General features: G+C 34.7%; 1 protein-coding gene across 2 annotated transcripts; it reads left to right on the forward strand.

Annotated features, from left to right (window-relative positions):
• Positions 1-2,365: 2,365 nt before the first annotated feature.
• Positions 2,366-8,668, forward strand: LOC149566714 (uncharacterized). 2 transcript variants are annotated; one of them, XM_089820048.1, is made up of 11 exons: positions 2,366-2,558; positions 2,685-2,927; positions 4,175-4,341; positions 4,445-4,644; positions 4,856-5,131; positions 5,282-5,340; positions 5,448-5,484; positions 7,083-7,154; positions 7,258-7,408; positions 7,539-7,691; positions 7,821-8,668. In XM_089820048.1, the coding sequence occupies exons 1-11, from the start codon at positions 2,387-2,389 to the stop codon at positions 8,277-8,279; spliced, it is 1,989 nt and encodes a 662-aa protein (XP_089676174.1). In that variant the 5' UTR covers positions 2,366-2,386; the 3' UTR covers positions 8,280-8,668. The 2 variants fall into 2 exon arrangements, with proteins under 2 accessions (XP_089676174.1, XP_089676176.1); XM_089820050.1 differs by lacking the exons at positions 2,366-2,558; positions 2,685-2,927 and adding an exon at positions 3,308-3,460.
• Positions 8,669-21,676: the final 13,008 nt, after the last annotated feature.

The raw sequence follows: 21,676 nt of genomic DNA on the forward strand, positions 1-21,676 counted from the left end.
TTATACTAACATACATATTTTTAAAAAGTATTTATAAGATACACCATATTTTTTCTTTTTTGGGGACACCTAGGGGGAACACCTAGTAGATGTCTAGGATAAATTCGCAAACCTAGAATCCCCAAACCCTAAGTTGGATTTTGCCAAATTTTTGATGTACCTTTGTAGATGAGTGAAAGCTAAAAGCCAAAAGCTAAAAGCCAAGGTTTTAGCTTTTGGGTATTCACAGATCTCTTTGTAGGGATCATGGAGTGCAAAGTGGTCAAAAGGTGTAATTTAAAACGCTCGCCTAGTATCCATTATGTTCATGCACCAATAGTCACTCATTCAAAAAAAAATAGTATTTGTGGTTAAATGTCTATGTAGTCTTTATGAAATGTCCCAATATTGGTGCACAAATTGGTCAATCACCAACCAAAAAACTAAAACAAAGCTAAAAATGATTGGCTATTAGTACATGTATGATCAACTATTAGTACATGCATTTTCTTTTTTAAGGGGTCTTTTAAGAGCAGTAATTAGGTGGTATCTATAACAAAACTATCATAGTTATTGGACCCCCTGTCAATTACTACTACATATAATCAAATCCTAAAATCATTTATCATTAATCATTACAATCTTGATTTAAAAAATAAAATCATATATATTATAACTAGATTAATAAAATCATGTAAAACCTTTACATATAATGAAAATAGAAGATTTCTAAGTACATGATGTCCACATATTCCTTATGCACAACCCCTTTCACTAGAAATCTCAACATAATTGTATTAAAAACATTTTTAAATGTGATAAAAAAATACCTTTCCCATTCTAATTCTCAAATCAATCTTGATAAATGAAAGTTGGTAGCCTTAACATTGTATTTGAGGAGGCAAAGATCAACAAGGGGGTTAGCTTCTTTGTTAAGATCCATAATACGATATCTGACATAGAAAGACAATCTCAACACTTTTGAATGTGCTAATATATATGATTTTCCTATTCTAATTCTCAAATTAATCTAGAAAGTTGGAAGTTGGAAGTCTAGCTCCTTCTTCAAGATCCGTAATAAGAGACTGCCATAGAAAGAAAATCAATCTTGAAGGGTGAAAGTTGTTAGCCTTTGCATGGTATTTGAGGAGGCAAAGATCAACAATGGGGCTAGCTTCTTCACCAAGTTCCATAATAAGATATCTGGCATAGAAATAAGATCTTGACATTTCTAACTATCATAAACTATAATTTGCCTAATCTATTTCCCAAATCAATCTGAAAAGTTAAAATTTGGCAACCTTCATAGGATATATGAGGGAACAAAAGTCAACACATGGGCTAACTTCTTCATCAAGACCTATAATAAGATTATTTGACATAGAAAGAAGATCATTTGCTATTGTTTTTGGATTCAAATGTGTAACTTCTTTTGCAGCAACATTTTAGATCACACTCTGTGATCCATCATCATAATGAATAAAATAGAGCATAAGGAGTAAGTGAATAAAGCCATAGAATATAATTTGCCTAGATTCTAGTTGTCAAATCAATCTTGAAAGTTAAAAGTTTGCAACCTTCATAAGATATTTGAAGAAGGAGAGATCAACAAATGGGCTAGCTTCTTAGTCAAGATTTATAATAGAAAATCACCCACAGACAATGATCTTAATGCTTTTTAATGTTAAAAAATAAAAAAATTATCGATTGTAATTCTCAAATTAATTTAAATGTTAAAAATTGACACTCCTTGCAAATTATTAGAAGGCAAAAATAAAGAAAACAAAGACAAAAATAAATAAAACAACTATCTTTACAAAATATAAATTGCCTATTCTAACTCTCAAAATAATCTAAATCTTGAAATGAGTCTTTACAAGTTATTTGAAGAGACAAAGGTCTTAGAAGACGGCTGTCTTATTTGTCAAAGATCTATGATAAGAATTTAAGAATTTAAAACTGAATCTAAAGTAACTAATAAAAATAATAATTCGAAGTTCTGATTTTGCAGACATCATTAAAATATTTCATTCCAATCTTCTGGCGTAAGACCTGACGAGTTACTCGAGGCTTCAAATCTGATTTCACGAGGGAATTTTAGTGTGCGTGTTACTTTAATGACTTGATCTCCTACCAGTCTCGTTGAATGCTTCTTTTTCTTGATTAAAAATGGTGACCAAAGGTTTACAGCCCAGTGAGATGGAGGGCCGTGGGAGGATCCAAGTGCCACGCGACACAATGCTTATGTGGAGTTGGTGGCCAAAACATTCTGTTGAATTTGCTTTCATGGCAGCTGACGTAAAATCATTAGTGAGATTCGGCAGGGCGTTCGTTGGTTCGTTAGCCATGTTTTTTGTCTTTGGGCAGTTAGTTTTATAATAGCTGGTGCCCTGTTTGTTGTGATGTGATGAGATGCTGTCGGGATTTAAGCTCTATTTTTCCTCCCCGCCTTAAAACGACTACGATTTCGAGCTTTTCCTTCACATTGTTCATTAGTCATAAATCCGTGTTGCAAACGACTCACAATGTTGACATATGGCGTTCTAGAAGAGCTAAATCAGATTACAGATTGACTGATGGTAATTCAATGGTGATGGTTTTTGTTGGTCATTTTTGACTACCCATTTAAAGAATTGTAAGCTAATTCGAATCCTTCTCTTCCTTCTCCAACCTGCGATTTTGACCAAAGAATGTGCATTTATCAGGCAAGCCGATTGCATACATATGGGGAATTGGGGCAACAGGAATAATAGGAACAACAAGTTTCAGGGCTGTTTTCAGAATTACAAGCATGGATTCATGCTGGAAGGTGAAATGGGTACTGCTTGCTTTTGCTCTATGGGGAATCGCACAGGCACATTCCCGTTCTTCTTCTCATTTTGAGAATCCCTCTTTGAGAATCAAATACAATGCATTGGCAGCAGAATCGCAGATTTCGTGCAGAACAGGTACAATTTCGTAGTCAAATTGATATGAATTTCAAATTTCTATAACATAATTGTTACCATCCACAGAATTGGCACGATTTTTCTTTAAACCGACGGCTGCAAATCTGTTACATTTATAAAAAATAGAATCATTTGACCGAGGATGCATGATTTTCCTTTTTCAATTTTTTTCTTTTGTTTTAGCGGAGTGCGCTTCTTCTGTAGGGGTAATGGGCTTGCAATGATCATATATGATCCTATGAATGTGCGTTTATTCCTTGCGCTATGTGGGAATTGCTACAGCAAACCAATCTCTCTGGCCTTATTGAACAATGGAGTGAAAACATATTAAGTAAAATTCCGGGCTCTATCAGCAGCCCTGCATTTTTCTGCGGGATTCCTCCAAAATATAATCGGTGTGGTGTAATGAGTGCTTGAGATTTCAGAATTTGTTTTGAGCAAATTGGCTCAAAACAGATGGGCTTAATGGTGCAGACTTTCATTCTCGCTACAGGGACTAATGGAGATGTGTGAAATACTGGTCCTTATAATGTGTAATGTCCTAATCTTGTTGCTATTATGCCCAAATCTGGGTTTTCTGTTTTTCTTGGGTGTTACTGATTAATAATAGGTAACTTGAGGAGGAAACGATTCTCAAAACTTAAATAACTCTTTGGTCGAGTAGACCCAGATTTTTGTCTATACCATCGGTGTTTCCCGAACGGGAACTACGGAGTGCAGTGTTTTATGATAAGAGTCCAACTCAATCGTAAGGTAAATCACTTTGCCCAAATTCTGATTGCTCCTACCACTGGATGTTATTAATTATTGGCTTCCTCATCGATTCCCTAAACCTTAAACCCCTAGGGGTTTGGATCGATTACGCGCGTCAAGGGTTTATTTGCTTTATTGAAGGAAGAATGTGAGAGCGAGTTGAACCATGCTACATTAGATTGATCTCGGCATCATGGTGGACCTCTGTTCAGAAATCCTTGCTACTCTTTCATTATGCAGATACTGCATTAGTTTGGACATTCTCGATGGTTTTCACGTTTCCTCATCCTTCATTCCTGAGTATACATCTAGGTGTTCCTCATTTTGATTTGGAATTGCACAAGTGCTTCCAAGCATTCATGTTTTCTCATTCTTAACTTCAAGGACTTATTACAGTTTTTATTCTTATCTCAAATCCTATCTCTTTTGCTTCTAGAATGTATTGAAGATATCATTGTAGGCTTCTATAACTTTTTATCCTCTGTTATTTTCAGCACATCACTTAGGCCGGACTTTGTTGCAAGAAAGTAGCAATGGCACAGGAGGGGACAAACAGAATGGAACCTACACACTATTGGTTGCAAGAAGCAGGATTGATCCTCTCAATCATTTCAAACGATACAAAGGAGGGTACGATATAGAAAACAAGCATTATTGGGCGGTAAGAATTCTTTTCTTGTCCAGATACCCTGCTTTGAATTGTGTATAGAGGCAAACTAAATAACGGCAATGAAAGAAATGACCGTAGAATTGTATCATTGCAGTCAACTATTTTCACTGGCGCATATGGATATGCTATTGCAGTTGTCTGGACTATTGTTTGTGTGTTTTATGGAACATACTTGATTGCCAAATCCTGCTGCTGTAGCAAGAACAGGGAGAGGAGTCCAGATCCTGAACCTCACTCAAATAAATACTATATTTGGCAATTCAGGACTCTTGTTCTCCTCACTTTAGTTATCATGTAAGATTTTCTCCTCTCTATCCTCAAAAAGCAGACCATAGCTGTGCTAAAAAATCGTAGGACAATTTACAATTATGTAGATATTAATAGCATGATTGATTAAAGGCAAGAGCCTACAACACAACAGTGAATTGTGAGCCTCTCATCTGGGAGGTCTTGGGTTTAAGTCTACTCAAGCTTAAGTTTTTAATTATGAAATGTAAAACTGCAGAGTCACTTCTGCATGTGTTCTTGCTGGAAACACTCGCTTCCATACAAGGGCAAAAAGGGTTGAGAGAACAATTTTAGGGGCTGCTGATAGGGCCACAGAAACAGTCGACAATGTGACCTCAACCTTGAAGACTATGCAGGAGGACTTACAGGCTTATGACAAGAATGCTTATGAGCGCTTGAATGCGACTGCAGAAACTCTTCAAAAGGCAGGTTTGAACATACATGACAAGGTCTATAAGAACAAACATGCAGTGGATCTTGGCTTACAAATACTGTAAATTATCCTTCTTTCAACTCCAATGACTTCTTTCCATTTCTATTTCTAGGTTGAAAGATATAGTTGGCATTTATTTATTGTACGCATAGTTTCTTAATCATATAATCATGGTTCTGATTAGGATAAAATTTGAATACTTCTTTGCAGCTATATCACAGTTGCGGTGCTTGTGTCCATTAACTTGGCTCTTGTTGTCTCTGCAGTGGGTACAGACTTATTTCCTTATGTTGTTTTACACCTTTATTCAAACTAATTTATTCCTTATTCTCAAGTTGTTTTTATTGATTTGCAAGAATATTTTCTGTTGATGCAGCTGTCATCTTTTTGCATTGGCGCCGAGTATTTTATTTGTAAGTGATTTTAGAAAGCCCCTCAATCACCATATTTCTTTCTTTCTTTTGGGAAAATATACCAAAGCCTTCACAATGTATCTTTAGGTTCATAGCATAGTGGTTGATCATCTATACTTCTAGCGTTAAAAGCCAAAAAGCTTCTGTGATTATGTTGAAGCAGATTAATATTCATATTTTAAGTATAATTACGTATGTGATGCTCAGATTGATCTGAGCCCTCCAGTTATTCATTTATATTGGAAAAAGAGTACAAATATGATTCACACAAGCAGTTGGTGGAACAAAGAAAACAAAATTGAATTCCCAGGGAGCACAAGAACATTATAAGCATCCATCAAAACCTTCTCACAGGTAGCATAAAGATAACCTAAATCTACCATGGACCCAGATTCATATTACCCAATGTAAAAGCCCAACATACACAATCAGGAACAAATCAGATTCCCATGTCCATTTCTTTAGTGGCTTCTTTCTTGTTTAAAACAGCTAGCCTGACCTAAAAGTTGCTTCTCTGCATTTTCACCTAAATTTCAAACACTCCCTAACCTGCCACTCAGGATGAACACTTGCATTTATCAGGGTCAGGAGCACAGTTGCAGCTGGCAACCTTCTTCAACAGCAGAGTGGTTGACAAGATCATCCACAGAGACAACACTGTTATAAGCTAGGGTTCCCTTTGCACCAAAATATCAACCTGTCAATGTCTGATATAACCACTAGACTCATAGAACACATGAGGTGGTTCAAGCCATGCCATGAATCAAGGGGAACGTTGGCAGTTAGTCCAAGGATCCCCACTTAGCATTATCCAAGGAGATTCAAACCTGTGGCGAAGCTCTGATACCACTTCTGACAAGCTAGGGTTATCAGTGCACCAAAAAATTGATCTGTCAATGCCCGATACATCCACTTGATTTATAGAACGTAGAAAGCAGTTAAACCATGTCACAAATCCCAAAGGGGAACGTTGGCAATTAGTTCTGACAAACACTGCTTCCCAAATAATCCTCGTGGGGGCAAGTACATAGGGATTGACAAATCATCATTGTCATTTAGTAGGACATAATTCACCAATAGTTGAATCAGAATCAGCATCAGGAGGAGGTCCAATGTTCATCTCCCTCAGATCCCGTTAAGGAATTGATGAACCAAATGGAGGAAACTTTTTGATTTCCTCAAGTTTCCTTCAAATGCTTAGGCAACAAAACATTAGAACTGATACAATAAAAAATAACATGCAACCAACTGATGAATCTTTCTTAGCAATTGTAATCTAGGGATGCAAAAGAAATTCCAAACAAGCTGAAAAGAGGGATGATAAAAAAGGTGAACGGCAGTTTTGTCTGCACCACAAACCAACAATTTGACTCTTTACTAACTTAAATGAGACTTTGAAAGTCTATGCGGTCTCACAAAATAATGCCATGAACTTGAATCCAGGAATGATCTGTTTTGTGAAATTTAGAATTTAATAACTTACAAAGTTTCTGTCTCATTACTTTTGTGTATCAGAAATGTTGTTGTTGATGTTTTATTTAACTTCTTATTAAAGCTGTTATTTTACCTTTGGATCTTATAATGGGATTCTTTTGCAGAATTATTATCATTTGCTTGCTCATGACAACGCTTAGCTGGGCATTTTGCGGTTTCTCTTTTGCTATTCATACGTAAGTGAGCATTCTCTTCCCACAACTCAAATCACATTGTAGGTTAAGGCCGACACTTCTTTTAACCATATTTTCGCCTTGGTCTGTTCGTTTCGACCTTCAGATTTGCAAAGGACACATGCTTGGCTTTGAAAGGATACCAAGTTAATCCATATAATACCACTTTGAATTCAATTCTTCCTTGTATTGATCTTGAAGGAGCAGCTGACACTCTTGCACAGACTCGAGGAGGAGTGCATCTTTTGATTCAGCAGGTATGATTACATTGAATGCCCAAGATGGTGTAGATGATAATATTCTAATGGGTACTAGAAATTATATTTTTTTATTACCCAAGTTTTATGGCAGGAGAAAATTTCTTATGTGAAAATGCTTTACATGCAGTTAAACCAAAACATTTCAACGTTGCAGACGTCCTCAATTAGTACCACTGTAAATATTCCTTATATATGTGATCCGTTTTCTGAAGCACCCAATTATGAATATACACCCAGTGAATGTGCTAATAATACCATTCAAATTGGAGAGATTCCTAAAGTAAGTATAACAACAAAATGTAAAGCTTTTTTGCAAGGTTCATCATTATAGTTGTATACTGCTTTTGCTGTCTTTTGCAAGAATTGCTCTAAGCAATCGCCATTGCTATATTTTTCTTATCTTTTGCAGCTATTGGAGGCATTCAAATGCTCTGGAAATGATACTCAACAATGTAACGGAGAAGGGAAGTTAATAACACAAAGTAACTTTGATAGAGCAGAAGCATACACAACATCAGTTCAGAATCTATTGGATATATTTCCAGAGTTGGAAAGTCTCACAAACTGTTCTTTTGTGAAGGACACCTTCTCCGTCATTCTAAATGAGCAATGCAGCCCACTCAAGTCATCCATAAACCAAATCTGGATACCTTTGATTATTTTGTCTACATCAATGATAGGTTTAGTGATTTTGTGGATTTCAAAGGCTTATCAATATGGGGAGAGAGAGTTTTCCAAAGGATCTATCATTCCCGATGACACCCCCATTAATTCACCAAAGAAACAGCAGAACCCTACAAAAACCTCTATTGGAATGGATCACATTGAATCTAGGGCTGCAAACCAATTTGTTCTCAACTGTACATAGCCTTTACCTTTTGATTGTTCAAGCAGGATGCAAAGCATATTTATAGAAAAGAGATCATCTAAGAAGTTCTCAATCGGATAATTATATAAGAGGGCAATTGGATAAACTATATAAGAGCCAACAAAGATAGCTCCCACTACCACATTTCCCTTAGTCAGAGATGCATTCACAAATTCAACACATATGTTGGGCAAGAAGGTTATTTAATTTTATTATTTGAAAAAGAAAAGAAAAAGATTAACCAGTATTTTTGCTGGGCAAGATATTTTTTTGTAAGGATTATTGAAGGTAGGTTTTGAATAATGTATTATACATAAGGTGGAGGACAAAGTTCTCTCTCCCTCCATCTTTTTAAATTAAATATACTTATTAGCTCTTTTTATACTTAAGTTTTTGGTTCTGTTGTTTGGAATGTTACTTTTTTATTAAAAAGAAATCTAATTATTAGTAAAAGAGTTTCTAGCTTTGAACAAGATCACCCACATGGTCCTTTTGGTGTATTCTTATTAAAAGTGCTAAACTATCATCTACCACCCTCCCTTGCCAACCCCACCATATGTTGAGTTCAACTTGATCTTTTAAACACCCTCTTCAATTGTCTCTCTATTTTCACCATGTTTTCCTTCGCCAAATTCACTACCCTCCCTAATAATCTCACTTACAGTTTGAATTTATCTCACTTTAAACATTGGTTGTGCATTGATTTCCTTTTAACCATGTAGAATATTGAATCCAAACCCTAACAAGAGAAATTAGTTGGTGGGAGAGAACTATTCTCTATTGAACATATTTTATGATTATGCATGAATATGTTTTAAATGGTTGGAATTTAGACCCAAACCTTGCACTCAAATTAGAGTGTTGTTTATGGACAACAACGCTAGAATCATTTCTAAAAGCTCCCTCTCCCTTAGTCAACCTTAATAAGATCCATCCACTATGATTTCCTCTTCTCTGTTTCTATTTGTCACAAAAATTAATTCGCTCTTAGTTATTTCCTAACATGCATTGTCCACTAAACTTATCCATAGTGTTTCTATTTGAAGTAATGTAAAAACCCTAAACTCCTACTTTGTTGGTGATGAAATGTTATTTATTATAATTTTGGATGATGAGTGGTACACAATGGATATATTGGGAGTTTTTGTACCATCTCAAGTTTTACACTAGCCACACATGAAATTGAGTTCATGGCGATCAATACCAATTCACATCCTCCTTAGAGTCATAGTGAATGGTAAGAAATGAAACACTACACCATCACTAGATATCTTCGTGTCTCCTTTGACATTGGAAGTGCATCAAAGATACACAGAACTGGTTCATGATAAAACCATGGGTAATTTTTTATTTGAATAGTTCTTATTCATGGCCAACCGCATCGAATTGACAAGAAAATTCTTCTTATTAGTATAGTATATATTTCAACTTAATGGATAGCTTTTAATAGTTGCTACTATAAAGTAACATAGTTGATTAAGAGATTTGTTTGGGTTAAATGAGGAAACAAAAAAAGGCATACCATGCACATTTGGGATGAATTCTATTTAATTGAAAGAAAAAAGAGGCTTAGGAAAATGATTGATTCATACATATAAGGTGCCAATCATATCACTTTGTGGACTATAAGAGAACTCAAGGGGGTTTCTCGGAAAAATCTGATTCACATTTAGTCTACTTTTGGTACCTAGTCATGGTACATGGTCAATTGGAATGACAAGTTCCTTATGACTACCTTTTTCAAAACCCATAGGTCTACTCTCTTCAACAACATCTGGAAGCATTTCCAAACCTTCTTGAGGAAAATGTATAAGATGACCACTCCCTTACTTGTGGTCTTATCTTCTCTACTTACTCCATTTGGTGGAATATATTGTCTAATTCAAAAGGATGGATAGTCTCTAAGCATCATTAATAGTTTTAAAGATAAGTATATCCTTAAAACAAACATTTACTTGTTTTAATAATTGTAGGACACACTATTTTCTTTTTTCTTTTTTCTTTTGTTTTAGAATTCTCTTAAAGCCCAATTTAGTTTGTTCTCATTTGACAAGAAATCGATTCTCAAAATTTATTATCTTGTTCCTTTTGATGTTGTTGCTATAGCTGAATTGATTTAGAGACGATCTTTCTATGGATACCAGTTAAACATTATTGCACTTGACACATACACACACAAACACACAAAATTCATGATAGTGCTATTACATGTACAACAATCCTAAAACTTAACACTTTTGAAAGATCTAGTTCGTTACCCTATTTTTCATGCTAAGTTTTTGAAATACTAGAGATTTCCTAAGCTCATAGCATGATATTCCCTCTTCACTTGGTCCATAATCTGCTTCCCTTAATCACCCTTTTGTCCTACTTCAATGTTGAATAGATCTACAAGTCTAGTTGACCAATGCTAATCTTCAAAATTTGAAACATAAAGTTGAAACTCAATCCCAACTCATAGCATGGATAGTCCTACATGTCAAAATCCCCATTAAAATTTACCTCAAATTCCTTCACCCACCTTCTTATCCCTTTTGTGCTAGAGAAGAATTTATCAAGCATGCTTTTCGGTCTTCACTCATCACTGCAACTTATAGATTTAAGTATTCTACCTATTTCACTACTTTTTCTACCTAGATTTTAATCTCTTCTTGTAGGCTTGGTTATTGAAAAGTAAACTTGCATGAGTCTGTACCTTTCACAAATTCCCCACTCATGCTTCAAAACAAGAAATATTCAAATAACTTTAGGGCTTTCATTGCTTTCTTATTTTATTGTATTTAATGGTTTTCTCAATCTATCCCCCAAAATAAACGTTTTTTAAAAAATCACCTTTCAAGTTCATTTGAGGAGACAATTATAATCTTAAGCTTGGTTATTAAAAGAAGACATCATATAATTGTTTACAATTTTGGTGGTGAAATATTCTCTAGAGGTATGAAGGTAATGTTTAAGAATTTGGAAGTTATCATTTGGTATCTATGATGATATTCTCTCCATGGATCTTGTTAAGCCTAATTTTTTTTCTTATATTCCTTGAATTATAGTTGAACTCAATGTAAAGGGTTAAGAGGAATTGAGGATTCCTTGAGTCTATCTCCCAAAATGAACAATTTTTTAAAATTATCTTTAAAGTGCATTTGAGGAACTAGTAATAATCTTAAGTTCGATTATTGAAATGAGACATCTTATAAACATTTACAATTTTGTTGGAGTAATACGATCTAGACATTTGGAGATATTGTTTAAGACTTTGGAGTTATCATTTGGTATCTAATGTTGATCTTCTCTCCATGGATCTTGTTAAGCCTAATTTTTTTGCTTATATTATTTGAATTATAGTTTGTACTCAATGCAAAGGGAAAATAAGTTTAGTGGATAATAGTGAAGAGAAACAAATTTATATGCATGAAAATTAAAATAAATACATAGATACATTAGATTCATATTCCAATCAATATAAATCTTCATATGCTAATCCTAAAAGTTAAAAGATCATTCATATACAATTCTTATCTATCTACATACACACACACACACACACAGACACACACACAAACACACACACGTCTATATATATATATATATATATATATATATATATATATATATATATATATATATATATATATATATATATATATATATATATACATACACACACACACACATATATATATACATATGTGTGTGTGTGTGTGTGTGTGTACATACACACACACACATTCCCTCCCCCCCGCTCCCCCTCACATATAACCTTTCTCACTCTCATATATCACTTTTATCTATACCTTATTTTAGAATTGATGTGATGAATTGTTGTGAATCACAACAAAATTCTAAAAAAGTAAATCAAAATAAACACATAGATGCATGTATCAACCCATGTCAACCAATACACATTATCATATATTCATTCTATAATCTTGTGATATATTTATGTAATTATGATATCTTTCATATATATATTTTCTTTGTATATCATGTATACTTATAATTTTCTCCTCCTATATCTATATCACACTATATTTATATATTCTTTATGTCATTATCTCTCTTGCTATATATATGTATACATACATGCATGTACACACATATGCACATGTAAACACAAAAGTATGCATGTGTGTGTAGGAATATTTCATATTCTCTAGTTATGTCTTCTAAGTGTTATTATAGGTTAGTTTTAACTAGTGCATGTTCTTGTGACACTTTAATAATATTCTTTGATATTGCATATTGATGTGTTGCCAACATCATCCCTTACTTGAACCCATGTCTTGTTTATCAAGATATGATTGATCTATTCTCCTATTTTAAAATACCAAGTTCCTTTAAAAAATAAAAATTTCTTAACACAACTTCAAAAATTTCTTCTCTTAAGTTAGATATTTAATGTATATTCCCTTTAGTTTTGTAACTATTTGTTGTGGCTTCACAACACACGCCCCATTTTGGAAATTTAAAATGGGGACCCCCTTCTTTGTTTTCTAGAGTGAGAGACCCCATTTTCTAGCATAGGGCACCTTGGTAAAAAAAAGGGTCTCCCTTTGGGTATAGAGGTCAGTGTAAATGACCTAGTCAGTCGACTCGAAATAGAGTTTGAGTGTCGGAAAGTCAAAAAATGTGCATGTTAAACAAAATGATGCACATATGTGCACATGCACACCTCTAGAAAGTGCTTAATATGCACTCAAAAACTCCAAAGCCTCAAAAGGGCACACATGCGCACTTCCACACCTTCTAAAGGTGCACTTTGTGCACATTTGCAAGGCCTTCCACGTATAAATACAACCTTCACCCACTTATTTTGACACTTTACACCCAAGAGACCCTAGATCTTGCACCCTCGCACCCTTGCAACATCCACATCATCACACCTTAAGGCTTTATGATCTTTAAGCTTTCTAAGGTGAATCCCTAATGCGCACAAGTGCACTTGCGCATGTGTGCACCCTTATATGGTGTGCATTATGCGCAAAAAAAAAAACAAATGCATAAAGTAAAATCGCACATGTGCAATGCACACCTTGTGCAACATGCACAGATGCACCTAGTGCACAAGATACACGTGCACATTTTAGACACTATAGGTTTTTTGTCATTTTATTCTAGTTTGGTCAGTTTTTCCTCACTGCTGCATTTGGGCCTGAATTCTGACAACCCATTGTTGCAATTAGGACAGTAACCCATCACCCAAATGACATTAGTTGGAATTAGCTTCTATTGGATGGGTGTTGGACTTTTGCTATCACAAGTTGTGACAGAAAAGGTTATCATCACAATTGCAATGCCTACAGGTGTCGTAAATTGGGCTATCATTCTAGCAAACTATTCATTTTCACCATAAGCATTGCGATGGAAATTTGTCGAAGAAACTGTCTCAATTACGACATCCGTGTGACAGAAATGATATGGGTCCCACAAAAAGTCATTGGAAACCTCCATTGCAATTGCATGTGACAGGAATGTTGTGGGATCGATGACCAGCTGTTGCAATTGTGTCATTGTGTTGTATTAATTTAAAAAATTGGCAGCAAACATTGAATAGCTATGATGCAATCATAGGTTAATATTGAGCTTCACTTGGTTTCTATAATAGTTTAATATTCTCTACTAATTAGGGCCAACCACATGAAGGTGGAAGCTCATTTGGCCCCACCTCCCCCCTACCCCTAATATCTAAATTTCCCATTAACATCTAAAATCTTTAAGAAATGATCAATGTTTAAAGTACAAAAAAAGGTTCTAGACTTGCAAAAGTGACATCACTTTCCCATCTTCTGGTGCATGTCATTTTCTTGTCACATCCAAACTAAGATTCTGCCACTTTGAATCAAGAATGCACATGCAACTGCATTCTTTATGTATGGACAATAGGTGGAGCTGAAAAAATGCAGCATGATTACATTTATTTAATAGGTCTATTTTTTTTTTCAAATTATAGACCATCATCATGAACAATGTTCACGATGGTCTATAACTTAAAATACCTAATTAAAGACCTCTAATGAAAATGCAAACCTATTGCATTTTTCAGCTCTACTTGATGTCGTATGCATATGAATTGACATTGCATATTGAACTATAGCATCCTTCTACATTGCTTGAAACCAAGAGATTCATACAATTAGTTTTCATACAATCATAGGTTATTGTTGAGCTTCACTTGGTTTCAAGAATAGTTTAATATTCTCTACTAATCAAGGCCAACCACATGAAGGTGGAAGCTCATTTGTGACCCCCCCCCCGAACATCTAAATTCCTTGTTAACATATAAATTTTTTGAGAAAGGATCAATCTTTAAAGTACCTAGAATGTCCTCATCACCTCCTACTATTCTTAGGAGAAGTCCATCTTCATCGCTCACGTGAAATTCATCACATAGGTACATCTAGGAATGTCCTCATCACTTCGTGCATAAATCAAATCCAATATTAGAAAATGCCCCCTAAGAAATAATAGTTCAAGTGAAATAAACACATGAAAAATGAGAGAGAGAAAGAGGAATCTACTTACCAATAGGCATTGCCATCACATCTATGACCATGCAACTTGTTGAGTGAGTTTTATGGTTTTTCTATTGTGCCAAGATCTCTTTGTTTATATACATACACACACACACACATATACATATATAGAGATTACAAGAGCACAACAACTTGTTGAGCGAGTTTTAATGTTTTAATGTTGTGCCAAGATCTCTCTGTTTAGCAACATACAAATGGGGAATGATTAATGTCATGTTTTCTTTTCTTTTTTGTTTATAATGCATAATCCACAATCCACAAGATCTCTATAGTGATACACAGATTAGCTTCAATACCTGGCTAATTAGCAAGTAGACCAATTTAACTAGGTTATGGCATGACATGTGTTATTCCCATTTATATATGGTTGCAATGTTGGAGGCAACATTTTTTCAAAAGTGGCAATAGGTTTTGTATCATTGGCCTAATTTCGCTGAAGTAACAAAGTGGTTTTTAGGGTGGAAAGGACTATTTCACCCTGAGCTTCTTACTAATGAGAGGATAAGAAGTTAGCTAAATGTAGCCCTTGGAATGATAAATCAAGCTATAGAGGGTACAACTGTGGAACACCATGGGGCTAGAGAGAATGTAAGCTATCTTAGGGTAACAGAGCAACACCAATTTGAGGCACTTCAACAAAAACATGTAGTAGCAACATATGCTCAACAACAAGCCTCAACTTCCATGGGCAGTGGGATTCACTTGAATAATTCCATGGGTGCACCTCAGTTGAGTTAGAAGGAAGTGATTGTAATATATGCACAAGAACATGATATCCAATTTTTCCCTATAGTGAGAAGCACACATGATGGTCTTCAAGTTTATGACTTCAGAACTCTCGGTATCTATCTATATTCTGTAAATCAACAAGTGTTTGCATAATCTAGAGATAAATGGGTGATTGCATCATTGGAGCAACTAGTTGAGATGCATTGTAATCTAACTAGAGGAAATCATTGATAAACCAAACATATAATGAAGAAGAAACTTGAAAACCTGAATGCTAAAATGAAAGCTATTGAGGATCAAACACCTATGCCAGAGTTACAACATAATGTGAAGTTGATTTTAGATATAAAATAAGGAAAAAATAAAACACGGCATAAATCATTTCCAATTTTATGTTCACAACTCAAATGATCTCCCATGGCCTGAGCTAAAACCCTCATTACTACATCCAAAATTAAGGAATAGAATATGATTATGTCCCCAATAGAGAATTGAAATGCAATTTTTTTAGATTTCACTTAGCACTATGTTGATAAATTCAAGAAATTCTACTACCATGAAAATTAGCTTATATTGATTCCAAAGCTTAGGCCCTAACAAAAGTCAAAAGGTAAATTGTTGTCAAAGAATGTGCTAAAAGAAAGCACGAGTACATATTTAGAATGAACATAGATATTGGAAACAATGAATAAACATATAATCCTCTTATACATAATTAGAATTATGTCAGAGATGAACTCAAGAAATTGAGTAATATAGGAGGTGCTCAGCCAGATATTCTAGCCATCTTGGGTGATTTGGTGAGAGACTTCTACAAGGGAATGAGCCTCATGAGTTGACATATAATATCTTAAAATAGTTAAGTGCTACCTAACTATGTCCAAGGCATCTGCACACTAGAGGCATACTTTGTCTACTAGGTTGCCTACATACTTGTATCCATGGGATCAAGACCCTTGAACTACCCACTCTATCAAATATGTAGTTTTGGTTTCTAATTGTTTTGATGTAGCTATATTCCTATAACCATTGGTGAGATTTACTCACCTAATACAACTCTTTTCCATCATACACCCACTCGAAAAAATTAGGTAGTTTCCTATAATTACAATATTGTAATACCCTTGCGTAACGTTTGTGTTGTAGTTTATAGTTTATTTAAGGTTAACCTATATACGTCCTAACTCACTCCTTATATAGTTCAAGTGAAATAAACACATAAAAAATAAGAAACAAAAAGAGGAATCTACTTACCAATAGGTGTTTCCATTGCATCTATGGCCATGCTACCTTTTGAGTGAGTTTTATTATTTTTTCATTGTGCCAAGATCTCTATGTTTATATACATGCATACATACATACATACATACATACATACATATACACATATACACATATACATACATATACATATGCATATATGTATATACATACATACATACATACATATATAGAGATCACAAGGGCACAACAACAAGACGTAGAGATCACAAGGGCACAACAACAAGACGTAGAGATCACAAGGGCATGACAATGAAATGCAGCGATCACAAGGGCACAACAACAAAATCCTAGATCTCCATTGATCTCCACAATCCACAAGATCTCTATATATATACATGCATGCATATATATATACATACACACACACACACACACACACACACACACACACACACACACACACACACACACACACATATATATATATATATATGTATGCATGTATGTATGTATGTATATATATATATATATGCATGTATGTATGTATGTATATGTATATATATATATATATACATATATATATATATATGTATGTATATATATATACATATACATACATACATGCATGCACACACACACACACACACACACACACACACACACACACACACACACACACACACACATATATACACACACACACACACACATATGTATACATACATACATACATACATACATTTGCATATGCAATTTTATCACCTTGGATAACTGTATTTGATCTTGCTAGTTGGGAACAATTGATTGTTCATTTTATTGTACCTAATCTGATGACAATTCTATAGGAATTTGTAATCAACCCAACTAATCAGCAACTAGACCAATATAACTAGGTTATGGTTTGTTTCTTTCTAAAAATATCTGCTTGATATGTTTTTCTAAAATTTCTTGCCCATTTTTCCTAGTCTGCATTATTTTTGTGCAGGATCTTGAGCTAAGTCAGTTAGCATGGGTTGAGTGAGTTTTAATGTTTTAGATTATGATAAAAGCAAGTTTTGAAGGGGCCTTGAAACCCTTAAATATCAAGAGAAAATATAAAGCAATAATAACCACTAAGAAAAATAGTCCTAAAACCTACTAAAAAATAACATCAAAATCATGTTTTACAGCGATCTGAAACCACTAACATAGTCCAATAAAAGTACCTAAGTTTTACAAGGACTTGGAACCTCAAATATAGTTTAGACCAAAAACCAATAAACAAGACCGAAAACAAGAACCATTTACTACAACTAGAAAATAGGACCAGAACAGGAACAAAACTGAAGAACAAGACCCAATGCTACTATTGCAACTTCATAATCATCTTGACAACCTCCTTACCAATCACAACAGTATCCTATATGGAGTCAGTAGCCGAAGCAGCAGTAATTTTTAGGGCTTTCTTCCTCGAGCTCTACCTTGTTCTCTTGCTTAGACCCTTGGAAGATATAATTTCTTCATTAGCTCTTTTGCCAAGTCTTGCATTGGTAGCACAGATACTAGATGTAACATGTTCCATCTTTGTTCCACTTTCCTTGATAAGAATTCTAAGATTTTGCTCATAGTCTTTAAGTTTATTTGGGATATCTCCCATTTGCACCTCCAATTGGTTGATTTTGGCACAGTTAGTATCCTGGTTGTGTTGTAGAGTTTCCACTTTCTTCTTCAACCCCATCAATTCATTATAAATCTATGAATCAAATTGTAGAATGGAGTCAGATTTGAGCTTGGTAGAATGTAGGAAGGAAATCTTGGTTTCCCTCTGTGGAGAGTCACTGGTGTCTTCTGCAATCTCATGAGGAGGGGAACCAACCTTGTTGATATGTTCCTCCCTTTCCATCTGTTCCTCCTCCCTACTCTCAATAGGGTCCTCATTCTGAACAAGGTCCTCCTTATCTTGTCCCCCAATCTCTATAGCAAGTGAAGTAGGCTTAACCATATGATCCTCCTCTCTCATGTCAATAAGATTCTCAACTAATTTTTCTTTGTCTTTATCACCTCCACCAAAAACAGTCTGATTGCCCTCATTATTAGAGTTACTCTATTTTGAGTTTCCTTCACTTATGTCTTCCTCATTCCCTTTCTCATTTTTTTCTTTGGTCTCTGGATACCCTTCCAAATTGGAACTAAAATCCCCAACATCTATACCTTCCTCTTCCTCAGGGATATCATTCTCAAAGCTTTCAGTATTCTTAGACTTAGAATCCTCTTCCACAATTTGTTTTTGAGAATTAGAGGGTTTAAGTTTAAGAACCTTCTCTTTTCCTTTTACATTGTCCTCCTTCTTACTCTTTTTAGAGTGAGAACCCTTATGTTTGTTAATAGAAGGAGTGGAGGCTATGGATTTATTTTTACAGTAACCCTCTATGAGAAGTATCAGACCTTCATGCAAAATAGGACGAGACTCCTTCTTCCAATGAGCATTCAAACTTTGAAGCAAAGAAAACCACAGATAGAAAGGGAAAGAAAGTCTATCCTTATGCCTAAAATGGTTGAGAAAAACAAAATGAAATTTATGTACTCTTTTATTTCTACCATTGAGGATGAAATACTCACAGATACAACATAGCACATCCCACCGAATTCCTTTTATCTATTCCACATCAAAGAAATCTCCATTCTTTTCCAGTTGTTTCTCCTCAACATCTGTCTTCATAAATTTTTTGTAGGCAACATTAGAGATACTGGTTTGTTTGGTGAACTTAATACCAACCATGAGGAGCCCCTTGATCTCAGCTATGAAGTCCTCCATTAATTTCATAGTGACTCCATGAAGAGTGACCCTATCATCAGACCAATTTTTAAAAAAAGGTAGTCATGACATGAGGTTTAAAACCATGCAATCACTCCAAGTAACTAATCACCTTCCCTTTCTATAAAATCTTCCAAACATCATTCCAAGAATTCCAATCATCACACTTATTAGGTTCTTGCTTCTGCGATTCACCCCCCATTTGCAGATAATAGAAAGAGCCTAAAACTAGAAACAACCAAATGCAGAGAGAAAATAGGTTAAAATGAAACTAGGTTTTTGTCACTTCAAATGGAGCTTGCTTTTTTGATGATACATGTAGAGGCCACATTACATTCACATGAATGTACTTCCTTAGGGAAGGTAATCTGATAGCTATAAGGCCACTCCATAAAATCATTAAATTTCTAATCCTGGCAAATCTTTCCCACTTTTGAATGAATGGCATCATAATTAGTAATAGCTTTTAGATCAATTTGCTTATTTAATTCATCAAGCCCCCTCACCTTATACACCGTCTAAACAACATGGTTGTCTATCCAATCAGAAACCCCATTGGCCTCTCGATATGTATGGGATATGACCACCTTTTCAAATTTATGAATTATGGATTTTATCTCCTTAATTGCAGCCTCTATTGACCATGAAATTGAGTTTTTATTATTTAGAGTGTTAATAATATTCAATGAGTCACCTTCCAACCATAATTTAGGATACCCCAAATCAACAACCAATTTCATAGTATAGAGGGTAGCTGTAGCTTCAACAATATGGCTATTAGAATGACCTATGGGAACTACGATAGCATCTATAACATTTCCCACATGATCTCTCAAGACACCTCCACATCCTACTCTTCCCAGATTTTCCTTAGTAGCTCCATCAAAGTTCCCTTTAATCCATCCATTAGGAGGAATGTTCCATTTTATGATCGATCTTGGATTATTAGTTTTCAAGTTAGAACCTTCAAATCGCAATGGATTATCAATTTGAAAGGTTGGATCAATTTTCCTCTGAGTTTTAAAATTCTCCTTAATGGCTCTAATAATATTTTGACCAAGCACCCATCTTGGTAATTCTTTATTTCTAAATATTCTATTATTTCTTTCTTTCCAGATGCCCCACCAGAGATGAGGAAGAGTTAATTTCCAAAGAAATTGAACATCAGGATCCTTAGAAGGGCATTTCCAACTTTTAAAAGAGAATTCAACATTGTTTTGATGGACCCAGGTCATACCCCAAAAATTAAGAATCTCAGTCCAAACTTGCTGGGTATAAGAGCAATTCAAAAAAAAATTATCTTTATCTTCAAATCCATTTTTGCATAAAGTAAACCTATTAACCTCATTAATACCTCTTTTTTGCAAATTGTCCAGGGTCAGAATTTTATTTTGAAGCAGAATCCAATAGAAGATATTAATTTTGGGAATGAGACCCTTAATCCAAGCATAAGACCAAAAAGGTTGGTTACCCTTTTCCTTAGAGATGAAGATAGTGGAGACTTTAAATTGGCCACTAGGATCGACATGCCAAATAATCTCATCCTCAAGAGAAGGATAAAGAGAGACATCATTGAGAGATAATTGGATGTTATTGAAACCTTGATCAATGTCAGTCAAATTCACCTAGGAATCATTTTGCCAATAATGACTAACTAATATGCCATATCTCTGCTTGCATAAGTCAACTTGAGCCTTGTATTGAAAATCTTCAATCAAGGGATGATCCTTTAAACAAACATCTTCCCAAAATCTCACCTTAATCCCATTTCCAATTTTCTAGGAACACCCTTTTCCAAGAGTTTTCTTAGTCCCCTGAACAGCTCCCCATATGGAAGAAGTATGAATAACATCAGGAGAAGAGAGGAAATTAGGAAGAGATTTAGCATTGAAGAGGTACTTATGTTTCCATATGGTGCTCCACTCTTTGTTATCATGGTAGACACTCCATCCTTGTTTGGCTAAGAGAGATTTATTCATACTTCTAATTTTCCTAATTCCCAATTCCCCTTCACTGATAAATTTGCAAACTTGATCCCAAGAAATTAAAGGCATTCTCTTTTTTACCTCAATGCCAATCCATAAAAAATTCCTTTGAATTTTATCAATAGACTTAGCAAA

The sequence above is a fragment of the Cupressus sempervirens genome, chromosome 3, assembly GCF_028749045.1.
Source record: "Cupressus sempervirens isolate cs-2001-9-10 chromosome 3, ASM2874904v1, whole genome shotgun sequence".
Taxonomy (NCBI): domain Eukaryota; kingdom Viridiplantae; phylum Streptophyta; class Pinopsida; order Cupressales; family Cupressaceae; genus Cupressus; species Cupressus sempervirens.